Consider the following 12,072-nt stretch of genomic DNA (forward strand, 5'->3'; position numbering starts at 1 on the left):
GACAGAGAGCAAAGGGAGAAAGACGGCAAGAAGTATAGCCACACTTCACCTGTTTCACTCTTTTGCCTGGCGCCAGACCTGACGCCCAGAAGCAACTTTTTCATGAAGATGAAGTACTCAGAGCTCAGCTTTTTTTTCCTATTCCTTACTGGGGATGAAATTATGGCAACATTAGTAGTTTATTATTTCTAAAGCCTTCAAAGTTTTTATCTCCTAACAATATAGTACTTAATCAATGAGGGAAATACACTAAAAGCAAGAAAGAAAAATCCAGTTATAGTTTCAGGTTAATAACTTAGCTTTTGCCAGCCCAGAATGAGGCCAAAATAACTCCTGAGCTTGGCAGTAGCAGATTCCCGCCACCCTGGATGGGCATGATCATTAAACATGTGCCACCTGGTGGTGATCTGCAGCACGAAGCTTGTTAAGCTCTTGGTGGACATAGCACTGGAGTTTAGCTTACAAGGCTAATTGACAATCCTGCTGAGCTGATCACTGCTCCCTCCATAAGTGTTCAGACAGAACTGTAATCCTGAGGCTGTAGCTCTACCTAGGTGAGTCAGAGCCAAAAAGCCCAGAACTCCAACTTCTGTGATCCTTCGACAAATGACAGCCTGGGCAACAGAGCAAGACACCGTCTTTATAATAAACTGAAAAAGTAGCTGTTAGTGGTATGATGTATAAGAACACAGGGTGGCTCATGCCTGCAATCCCAGCTGGGGATGCTGAGGCGGGAGGATCACTTGAGCCCAGAAGTTTGAGGCTGCAGTGAGTTGTGATTGGGCCGCTGCACCCTTCTCCAGCCTGGGCAACAGACAGAGACCCTGTCTCTAAACAAAACAAATGAACTATAGCCCTCAAGTTCTGCCCAGGTTTCAGCCAGCAGCATGTGCCCCTGAAACTTCCAACCTTTTCAGCCAAGGGCAGGGCTGGCTTCAAACAGGCTGAGGAAGCTCTTGAGTGACTCACTTTTTTTTAGGAAAAACCTAAGGTTTTATTTAATAGGTTGGAGAAGATGTGGCCACCTCAGGCTTGACTGTCAAGTTGTACTTGCACGGGGGTGATTTGCAACCCAGCTTACTTTCCAATGGCGTAAAAATTGCTGGAGGCTTGTGATTTGTGATGGGAAAGTTAGCAAATGTTTTTTTTTGTTTGTTTGTTTTTAATATACTCATTTTCATCTTTGCATGGAGAAAATGCCGATAGAGAAAAGGAACAATCTCATTCTGCTTTGTATTTCCTTCAGCTGGTCTATTTAAAGTACACACAAAGGCTGGGCACAGTGGCTCACACCTGTAATCCCAGCACTTTGAGAGGCCGAGGTGGACAGATCACTTGAGGTCAGGAGTTCGAAACCAGCCTGACGAACATGGCGAAACCTCGTCTCTACTAAAAATATAAAAATTAGCTAGGCATGGTGGTGTGTGCCTGTAATCTCGGCTACTCAGGAGGCGGAGGCAGGAGAATCGCTTGAACCCAGCAAGTGGAGGTTACAATGAGCCGAGATCGTGCCACTGCACTCCAGCCTGGGCAACAGAGTGAGATCATGTCTCAAAAAAATAAAGAAAGAAATAAAGTACACACAGAGGTTTCAGGAAAGCTTTAAAAAAAGAAAGAATAAAGATAATGAGTGGAGGAGGATAATGAAAATCTAACCCTAAAATAGAAAAACGGCTGTACCGCCAAGCTCAAAACCAGAGACTTCATATTCAGTACTAATGAAGAGGGTGGGGTTGAAGCTTTTCTCTGCTTGGTCCATGCAAAGAAAAAGAGGGTTAGTCTAGCAAATAACTAACATGAATAGCATTATCACTGATATCTTGAAATAACTATGATCTTACTTTCATAGAGGATTGTATGATAGCTTTAATTTTTCAATCTTGTAGGATTTGAGGGAGAGATCTACTCCTTCCTCCCAGTGATGGGTCATAGGAGAACCACTTAGAAAAATAGGAAGTGGCAGCAAGTCAATAAGGGCCCTCTCTTTTATCTACCCAAATCTTCTGCAGGGTCTGGTCTCTCCTCTATGACCTCCCGCCTGCTGGAGGCTTGCAACAAGGGCTAGACAAACATATCTAGCAGTCCTACTTAACAAATCAACTGAGATCTGAAGTAAAAACGTACAGGCTGTTCAAGAGGGAAGACTGAGTTTTGAAATAGGAAGAGACAACTGTATGCTTCTGACTCTCCGAGAAACTTTACATATTGCTGTTAATGAAGGCGGTGGCCTTGGAGAAGTGGTCTGATGTATAAGAGCACACAGTACAGGGTCGGGCAGGCTTGCATTTGAATCCCGGCACTAATTGGTTCTGCGGCTTTAAGCTTCTCTGGGCCTTAGTGCCTTCGTCTGTAAGGTAGGGGTCACAGGTTCTGCTGAACATTTTGTGAAGTTACAAATCAAGTGCCTAGCAGAGCAGCTGCTTACTACTCCCTTCCACAGTAAACAGTTTTCTCTTTTCCCTGACTTACCCCACCTCCCCAGATTTTCAGACTAAGAAGAGATGCTGCTGGCTTAGAATTTTCTATGTGGAAGCAAAGCCACACCAAAGGGTACACCGCCTTTAGATTTCATTACCATAAACTGAGTAGGTCTTTGGCAACAGCAAGACAGCTGGAGCCCATAGAGACTTCCAGAGGCCTGCAGCGCAGCTGGGAGGGTCAAGGAGGGGGAATGGGAAGGGTCAGATGGGGAAGGAAGGATGGCTAAGAATCTCTGGGCAGTGTCTGAGAGGTGAGGCCCAGTCCAGATGGTCACAGCTTTAGCTGGGTCACCTTAGCCTTTCTGTTCTTGTTGCTTTGCATTTTGTTTACCTCAGTTTTGTAGTAAAATAACTCTTGAAAATAGGCCACTCGTGGGTCTGTCAGGGAGTAGTGCCTCACTCGGTCATTTAGGTAGGAGGGCAGCAGTGTGTTTTGAGTATATTGTTGGCAGCCACCAAGTCAAATAGATTTGGGGGGATGGTAAGGAGCAAGAAAATATAATTAGGGGCTTCCCTGGGTAGATTCAGAATTTATGAACCACCAGTGTATATTACCCGATGGAATGTTTAAACTAATAATGCCACATATGTCCATAGTAATCCATAATCCAGACTTCCCATTCTTTTGGATTGGCCTTTTCCTCAATTTTTCTGGATTATTATATATTCATTACATTAATCTTTTTCACCAAGTCTTACCTTCCTCCTTCCTACTTTCTCCCAACAGAGAGGGAAACAGAAAAAAATCTAGACTATGAACAGATATAGGTGGAGTGTTGTGACATTGTGAAAGCGTGCTGTTACAACAGGTGGCAGACCCTATGAGCACACACACACACACACACCCATGCATTACCCAGTACTATGAGATCACCCACACGAATAATAAGGCCCAGGTCCAGAGTTATATCAGCCCTGTGTCATTTCTCTAATGGCCACTGAGTGCTTCGGTTTGCCACACATTCATTCTCCTGTGCTTCTAAGAGACCTGTGACCCATTGGGACTCCATGCAGATGGCAACAGAGACCACTGCCTCCCTCACTGTAGCATTTTTTCCCCCTTTAAGTTTTTAAAAGACACGTTAGAGACACTGAAGGCCCAGGAGACTATACTCATTTTCTTACCTTGATGAAAATCTAAGTTTAAGACTTGCCAGGGGTTCCCTATTGCTATGATATAAATGTGTCCCCCATAATTCATGTGCTGGAAACTGAACCCCCACTGCAACAGTACTGGGAGGTGGGGCCTATGGTGGGTGTTTAGGTTGTGAGAACTCTGCCCTATGAATGGATTATTGCCACTACAAAAGGAGCCTGAGGGTGTGGGTTCTCCTGCTCTCTCCTGCTCTTCTGCCATGTAAGGCTGCAATATTCCTCCTCTCTGGAAGATACAACAACAAAGTGCCATCTTGGAACCAGAGACTGAATCTGCCAGCGCCTCGATCTTAGACTTCCCAGTCTCCAGGATTGTGAGACAATAAATTTCTATTCATTATAAGTTATCCAGTCTATGATATTCTGTCATAGCAGCACAAAGTGAACCGAGACACCTGCCATCACTGCCTCTTCTCTTTTCAAAGACTATTTCTGGGACTCTTTATAGGCCCCAGAAATCCCAAAGTGGAAACAATAAACCACTTACCTTAAATCCTAATGAATCTGAAAAGCAAAGGCAATGAGTGCATGGATACCTTCTCTCTTTGGAATTCCTCTTTCCATCTGACCCCTGGAATGTGGCTTTTATCTTCAAGATCAGAGAGATGTTAATGACATATTTTCTTTCAGATTCAAGCAGTTCCAGGGCCACAGTCTGTCTTTTAGCTTTAGAAACAAACCAAAGAGGACTTGCTATTAATCATTTCTTCCTAAAATCCCATTAAATGCAAGCAATAAAAGTGATAAAAGGATATTGAAAGCAATAAAAAAAAACCATCTGCAAGTTTTTGAAAGGTAGAAAGCAGAATGGAGGCACAGTAATTCATTCAGCAGAGCAAAGGGCACAAAGTCTTGGTGTCCCCATCTGCAGTTGGAAAATCTGCTGAGAAGCATCTGGAAAACTCAAGGATTGGAGACACCACGGACAATATAGATAGTGCAAATAAGGGACAATGCTGAAAGCAGGAGCAATCATTGAAAGTATACGTATGGGGCAATTGAACCTCCAGATCCTCACCCCCATACCAGATGGCTTCCTCACTTCCTCCCCATGGCAAACAAGAAAAATGAAACTAGAGAAGCCCTGGTTTCTGGGATCTGGGCTAAAGACTTTAGACATAGTAGAGTTCAGATGCTAAAATGAAAACAAAGGGACTCAGGGAAGGCTTCATACTGAACAGTGAGACTTCCCTCAGCCTCCTTCCCCTGTAGATATCAGAGTGCCAGCAGCCAGGTTTAAACTCTTCAGGCAGGAGATTGGAGGGTCTTCCACTTGAGAAACTGAACTGCCCAAGGGAAAAAGATCCACAGACACTGACATTAAGAGGTCAGCTATCAGCCGGGCATGGTGGCTCATGCCTGTAATCCTAGCACTTTGGGAGGCCAAGGCAGGTAGATCACCTGAGGTCAGGAGTTCGAGACCAGCCTGGCTAACATGGTGAAACCCCATCTTTACTAAAAATACAAAAATTAACCAGACGTGGTGGCACACGCATGTAATCTCAGCTACTCAGGAGTCTGAGGCAGGAGGATTGCTTGAACCCAGGAGGCGGAGATTGCAGTGAGCTGAGATCACGCCCTTGCACTCCAGCCTGGGCGACAGAGCAAGACTCTGTCTCAAAAAACAAAAAGAGGTCAACTATCAAAAGTTAATTTGCCATCTGATTAGCCTATCTATAATGAAGCCCACTGATTGACAAGCTCGGGCCAATACAAAATTTCCAGAGTTTTTCTAAGAGCTCTTTCTTATATATATTTAGCTAAGGATGCTCATACATTTGAATAAAGCTTATACTATAAAAGAATGAGAAGAAAAAAGCATATACACATATATTTTTTATAAAGGGGGGGACCCTGAAGAAACAGAGACAATGCAGGATACAAAAGAATAAAAATTTTTAATCTTACAATTCATATTCTCAAAGAAATATAAGAAACATATTCCAGTCATTTAACAATTGCAGGATGCTATTTTTAAAAAGAGAGGGTAATTTTTAAAGAGGAGAAACTTTTAAACATTGCTTAAAAGATAGAAAAAATTAAAAGGGTAGAAGATGAAGAAATCTCCCTTTCTTAAAAAAAAAAAAAAAAAAAGATAGGAGGGTCTGGGCGTGGTGGCTCACGCCTGTAATCCCAGCACTTTGGGAGGCCGAGGTGGGCAGATCAGAAGGTCAAGAGGTCGAGACTTGCCAACATGGTGAAACCCCATCTCTACTAAAAATACAAAAATTAGCTGGGCGTAGTGGCGTGCACCTGTTGTCCAGCTACTCAGGAGGCTGAGGCAGGAGAATAGTTTGAACCTCGGAGGCAGAGGTGGCAGTGAGTCGAGATTGCGCCACTGCACTCCTCCTGGGCGTGACAGAGCAAGACTCCGTCTCAAAAAAAAAAAAAAAAAAAGATAAGAAAGAGATGTATTGAAGAAAAATAGAAGAGCAAAAGATGTCAGTTGAGAAATCAATCCAAGAGGTCCAACATCAAATTAGTAGAAGTTTCAGAAAAAAGAAAGAAAATGGATGAGAAGATATTATCAAATTAATAACAGGCAAAAAAAATTCCAGGACATGTATTTCCAGAGAAAAGGGCCCTTGTGCCCAGTAAAATTAATGAAAAAGACTCACATCATTACAAGGCATATCACATCACTGTGAAAGTTTAGCACACCACGAATAAAAACAAGATCCTAAAAGTTACCAGATAGAAAAATCAGGTAATGGGCTGGGCACAGTGGCTCACACCTATAATCCCAGCACTTTGGGAGGCCGAGGTGGGCAGATCATGAGGCCAGGAGTTCGAGACCAGCCTGGCCAACCTGGTGAAATCCCATCTCTAGTAAAAATACAAAAATTAGCCAGGTGTGGTGGTGGGTGGCTGTAGTCCCAGCTACTCGGGAGGCTGAGGCAGGGTAATCACTTGAACCTGGCAGCCAGAGGTTGCAGTGAGCGGAGATCACACTACTGCACTCCAGGCTGGGTGACAGTGCGAGACTCCATCTCAAAAAAAAAAAAAAAAAAAGAAAGAAAAAGAAAAATCAGGTAACATGCAAAAAACTGAGTATCAGAATGGTACTGGACTTCCTAATAGCAAAATTAGAAGTTAGAGGACAGTGGAACAATTGCTTCAAAATCATGAGGAAAAAAGATGTCTTATGTGGCCAAATTATTAATCAACTATGTGAAACCATTTTTGCAAAATTATGACAGCAAGAGAAATCTGACATAGCTGACTCCATCTTGTTTCTAACCTCAAGCTGCCCTTGTACATTCCTGAGCATAGGCTGAGATTTTGGGAGCAATTTAGTTCATAGTTCAACTTAAAGCAGGGATGATAATAGCCCTTCCCCAAACTAACCCCACGCCCTCCAATTTGGTACCCAAACTAGCTTTGAAAAACTATCGAAAGGCCAAAAGGTTAGGATTATGAATTACACTAAGATGTAGGCATACTTAAATGATAATCAGCCATTGTTCTGGAGGTCACAAGATTTGTAACTTCCTTGGTTATTCCTATAGATAACATCACTACTGTAGAACCTAAGATTGGTCTTTTGAGACGTTTTTCCAGACTCTTCCATTTCTGGAAGCTGACTGACTCCACCTGGACCCACAACCCATGACTCAAGCAGTCCTGTGGCCCTCACCCAGAGGCTGACTCAGCATATGAGGACCACATCCCTGTGATTTCATCTGCAACCAATCAGCAGCACCCATTCCATAACCCTCTGCCCACCAAATTATCCTTAAAAAATCTCCGGTCTCTGAATTTTCAGGGAGATTGATTTGAGTAATAAACTCTGGTCTGCTGCATAGCTTGCTGTATGTTTATTCAACTCTTTCTCAATTGCAATACAGCAGTTGCAGTAAATCAGCTCCACCTGCACAGCAAGCCAGCAAGAAGGACCTGCCAAGTAATTACATATGTGGAAACTACTGGATGATGTGTTCCACCAAAACTGGGAGTAAACCAAGAAACCAAGGATACAGAAGATGAAAAAATCAACAACAGCAACAAACAGGAATCGAACAGAGGAGAAATATAAAGGGAATTCTTAAGAAGACTGGAAAGTCCCAGGATGATGGCAGTACATTGGGCCAAAGCAGAATAGGATGACGGAGGCAAATGCTCTTTAAAAAAAAAAAAAAAAGATGGCTGGGCATAGTGGCTTGTGCCTGTAGTGCCAATTACTTGGGAGGCTGAGGCAGGTGGATCACTTGAGCCCAGGATGTTGAGGCCAGCTTGGGCAACAAAGGGAAATCCCCACCTCTAAAAAACTAAATGGATAAAAATAAATGAAAAACTAAAAACATTGATGATGTAAATAGTAAAGTTTCTGTTATATTGCTAAGAAAAATTCAAGATCTATATAAATGAAGAGATACACCATGTTCTTTAAATGGAAGACTCAGTACTGTCAAGATGTCAATTATCTGATAATTGGAATTTTTAAAAAGAGAGTCTAAAATTAGATACCCATATAAGACCACTTGACTTTCTACATGCAACAATGGGAAACAGAAGGTATTTTCAATTAATGGTGCTGAAACAACTGGATAGCCATCTGGAAAAAAAAATGAACCTGGAGCCCTTTCTCACACTGTACATCAAAATTTATTCACGATAAGTCATAGACCTAAATGTGAAAGCTAAAACTATAAAGATTTTAGAAGAAAGCATACCAGAGTATCTTCACAACTGTGAGATAGCAAACGTTTCTTAGAAAGACAAGAAAGTCACGAGCTATTTTAAGAGTTTAAACTTGACAGCTGGGTGCAGTGGTGCACACCTGTAGTCGTAGCTCCTTGGGAGGCTGAGGAGGAAGAATCACATGAGCCCAGGAGATCAAGGCTGAAGTGAGCTGTGATCATGCCACTGCACTCCAGCCTGGGCAACAGAGCAAGACCCTGCCTCAAAAAAAGTTGGGCAATGGACTTACTTAGGCACTTTATAAAAGAAGATATGTGAATAGCCAATAAGCATATAAAAACATACTTAATACTAATAATCACCAGGGAAGTGCAAATTAAAACTACAGTGTGATACCAGTACACATCCCTGAGAATGGCTAACATTGAAAGGACTAACCATCCTTCCCAAGTATTGGCAAGTATGTGAAGCAACTGGGCTCTCATACATTGCTAGTGGGAGTATTAGCCAACTGCTTTAGAAAACTGCTTGACATTTTCTTTTAAAGTTAAACATAATCATAACCTACAACCCAGAGATTTTACTCCTAGGTATACACCCAAGAGAAATGAGGGCATATATCCCCCTGCTAAAAAAAAATTTGTACAAGAATATTCATAGCTAGCTAGGCACGGTGGCTCACACCTGTAATCCCAGCACTTTGGGAGGCCAAGGCAGGCAGATCACTTGATATCAGGAGTTCGAGACTAGCCTGATCAACACAGTGAAAACCCTGTCTCTACTAAAAATATAAAAATTAGCCAGACGTGGTGGTGCACGCCTGTAATCCCAGCTAATCAGGAGGCTGAAGCAGGAGAATCACTTGAGCCTGGGAGGCAGAGGTTGCAGGGAGCCAAGATCACGCCATTGCACTCCAGCCTCAGTGAAAGAGCAAGACTCTGTCTCAAAAAAAAAATGTCCATCAATGGGAGAATGGATTTTTAAAAATGTGATAAATTCATTCAATGTGATTAATAAAAAGGAATGAATTGTGTGCAAAAATATGCATAAATCTTTTTTAAAAAACATTACGTTGGGAGAAAGAAGCCAGACACAAAAGAGTACACACTGTATTATTCCATTTACATGAAGTTTAAGAACAGACAAAACTAATTTGTGGTACTAGAAGTCACAATAGTGGTTCTTCGGGTGGATACTGACTGGCAAAGTGCATGAAAGAACTTTCTCAGGTTCTTTCATGCACAGAAATATTGTATGTCTTGATCTGGGTGGTGATCACAGGGGATAGACCCATGTAAAATGTCTATTAGCTTAAGTATAAGCTCTGTGAATTTTACTCTATGTAAATTCACCTTCAATAAAGTATTAGTAAAAAAAAAATAGTGTAAAACTTTTTTTTTTTTTTGAGTTAGGGTCTTGTTCTGTTGCCTAGGCTGGAGTGCAATGGCGCTATCATAGCTCAATGCAGCCTCGACCTCCTGAGCTCAAGTGATCCTCCTACCTTGGACTCCCACGTAGCGGGGACCACAGGCACATACCAGGAGGCCCAGCTAGTTTGTTTTTTTATTTTTTGTAGAGACAGGGGTCTCTCTATGTTGCCCGGGCTGGCTCCAACTCCTGGGCCCAATGGATCCTCCCACCTTGTCCTCCCAAAGTGCTGGGATTACAGGTGTGAACCACTATGCCTGGCTAAACATCTTTTAAAAACATAGAAGCAGGGGAAGACTGCGTACCCAGTCTGAGCCTGCCATTCTCCCTCCCCTGTGCCCCCCAAAAGAAAACATGGAAGCAAGTACCAGAAAAAACTGTCAAAAGAGTTTAAAGTTGTTGGCACTCTTCTTCATAACAAACCTTTTAATACTTTTTTTCATGTATTTGATTTTAAAAATTCAAAATAATTTTAAAAAATTACCTCCCCACAAATAGCCAGGGGGAAATGCCATTGTCTGACACAGTAAGTGTTCAGCAATGATTTATGATATGAAGGGAAGGAAGGAGGGAAAAAGGAGGGAGGACAGGCTCTGTTGCAGTGTGTGATATTTTGGTGGTAGACTGTTGATGAAAGCCTTGTTTCTAGAAGATTCCACGTAACTGGCTAAATAGTTCTGCCTTCTTCTCCACCAACCTTATGCCTTCCACCCCCCCGCCCCCGCCCCATAGCACTCCATTACTAAGTGTCTTGAACACGCAGAATCAAGGTGGTAGTCACTGGCCCTGTGACCTCTAATGGGTCCCTTTACCTCTATAGGCTTTAGTTCATCTGAAAAGGAAACCAGGAACTAGGTGGCTTCATGTGTCCACTGAATCTAAACTGCAAGGATTCTCGCCTTTGAGTTCAAAGCTCTGGTACATCCCATTCTTTAAACTATTAGCCTGCATTCCCCCTTGGAACTTACCAGCTAAGGAGGTTTCACATAAAACGTTTTCCAAGGAGCTGTGTCTACCCTGGCCAGCCTCCTTGAGTTTATCTGGGTGGTCTTTTGTGACGTATTCTTCACCCCATTCTTTACCATCCTTAGGCTGCCTCCACATGCCAGATGGGAGATGGCCCTTGGACTGGATATCAGCCGAGAGGCAAGACTTGAGGTTTTCTTCTGCTTCTGGAGTTGTTGGGTTCACTCCTGGCGGGGTGGGGGGAGGGGCGGGGAAACAAAAAAAAACTGCTATCAAAATCTTTTTTAAAAATATGTTTGTTACCACTTTCAGAGGCCGAGGCAGGCAGATCACGAAGTCAGGAGATTGAGACCACCCTGGCTAACATGGTGAAACCCTGTCTCTACTAAAAATATAAAAAATTAGCTGGGCATGATGGCACACACCTGTAATCCCAGCTACTCAGGAGGCTGAGGCAGGAGAATGGCTTGAACTCGGGAGGCAGAGGATGCAGTGAGCCGAGACTGTGCCACTGCACTCCAGCCTGGGTGACAGAGAGGGACTCCGTCTCAAAAAAAAAAAAAAAAGTTTGTTACTTTTTTTTCTTTTTTTTGAGACAGAGTTTCGCTTTTGTCACCCAGGCTGGAGTGCAATGGGGCGATCTCGGCTCACTGCAACCTCTGCCTCCCGGGTTCAAGTGATTCTCCTGCCTCAGTCTCCCAAGGAGCTGGGATTACAGGTGTGCGCCATCACACCCAGTTAATTTTTATACTTTTAGTAGAGCCGAGGTTTCACCATGCTGGCCAGGCTAGTCTTGAACTCCTGACCTCAGGTGATCCACCTGCCTCAGCCTCTCAAAGTGCTGAGATTACAGGCGTGAGCCACCGTGCCCAGCCTTGTTGCTAACTCTTAACGAATCTGCCTCTGTTTGGGTACAACTATCCCTTGAGGATTAAATATACCAATTAAGGATTGAAAGTGTCCACAGCTGCATGGGGTTCCCTCTGTTTCTGGTCTATACAACCTCTATGCTTTATACCTAGTCTTTACTATATAAGGAGTTTTTTTAAAATGAATTTATCAAATAGTATAGCTAATTTATAGTATGTATTGACTCCTTGTATCTGCTTCCTTTCAGGTGGGCACACCAGATGCTGGAGCACTCCTGGAAAGAGAAACAGAAAGAGGAGGAGGAAGGGTGCCAAAAACAATGTCTTATTTGGCCATTTTCCCCTTGACCCTAATGCTAGAAAGGAAGGAGAGAGGGAAGCTTAAATAATTTATAAAATTCTGAATTGTCAATTAAGTAAATCCTTTTTAAAATTTTGTTTTATCTTCTTTTGTTTCTTTTCTATTATTTAGTCCTTTCTTTATTACCTGCACTACACAGATGTAAAAGTAAGTAACTTTTGAATTAAACTAT

The 12,072-nt window shown here is 42.7% G+C and overlaps 1 protein-coding gene across 11 annotated transcripts in view; it reads right to left on the bottom strand.

Annotated features, from left to right (window-relative positions):
* The window catches only part of ARHGEF33 (Rho guanine nucleotide exchange factor 33), an 86,029-nt gene that overhangs the window by 27,162 nt on the left and 46,795 nt on the right, over positions 1 to 12,072 (bottom strand). For all 11 annotated transcript variants that reach the window (XM_055242457.2, XM_055242450.2, XM_055242449.2 and 8 more), the window contains 2 exons: positions 10,673 to 10,897; positions 4,172 to 4,301 (listed from right to left, as the gene is read on the bottom strand). In XM_055242457.2, coding sequence (XP_055098432.1) covers positions 4,172 to 4,301; positions 10,673 to 10,897 — 355 coding nt within the window. The remainder of the gene's footprint in view (positions 1 to 4,171; positions 4,302 to 10,672; positions 10,898 to 12,072) is intronic.

Source organism: Symphalangus syndactylus, chromosome 14 (assembly GCF_028878055.3).
Source record: "Symphalangus syndactylus isolate Jambi chromosome 14, NHGRI_mSymSyn1-v2.1_pri, whole genome shotgun sequence".
NCBI lineage: Eukaryota > Metazoa > Chordata > Mammalia > Primates > Hylobatidae > Symphalangus > Symphalangus syndactylus.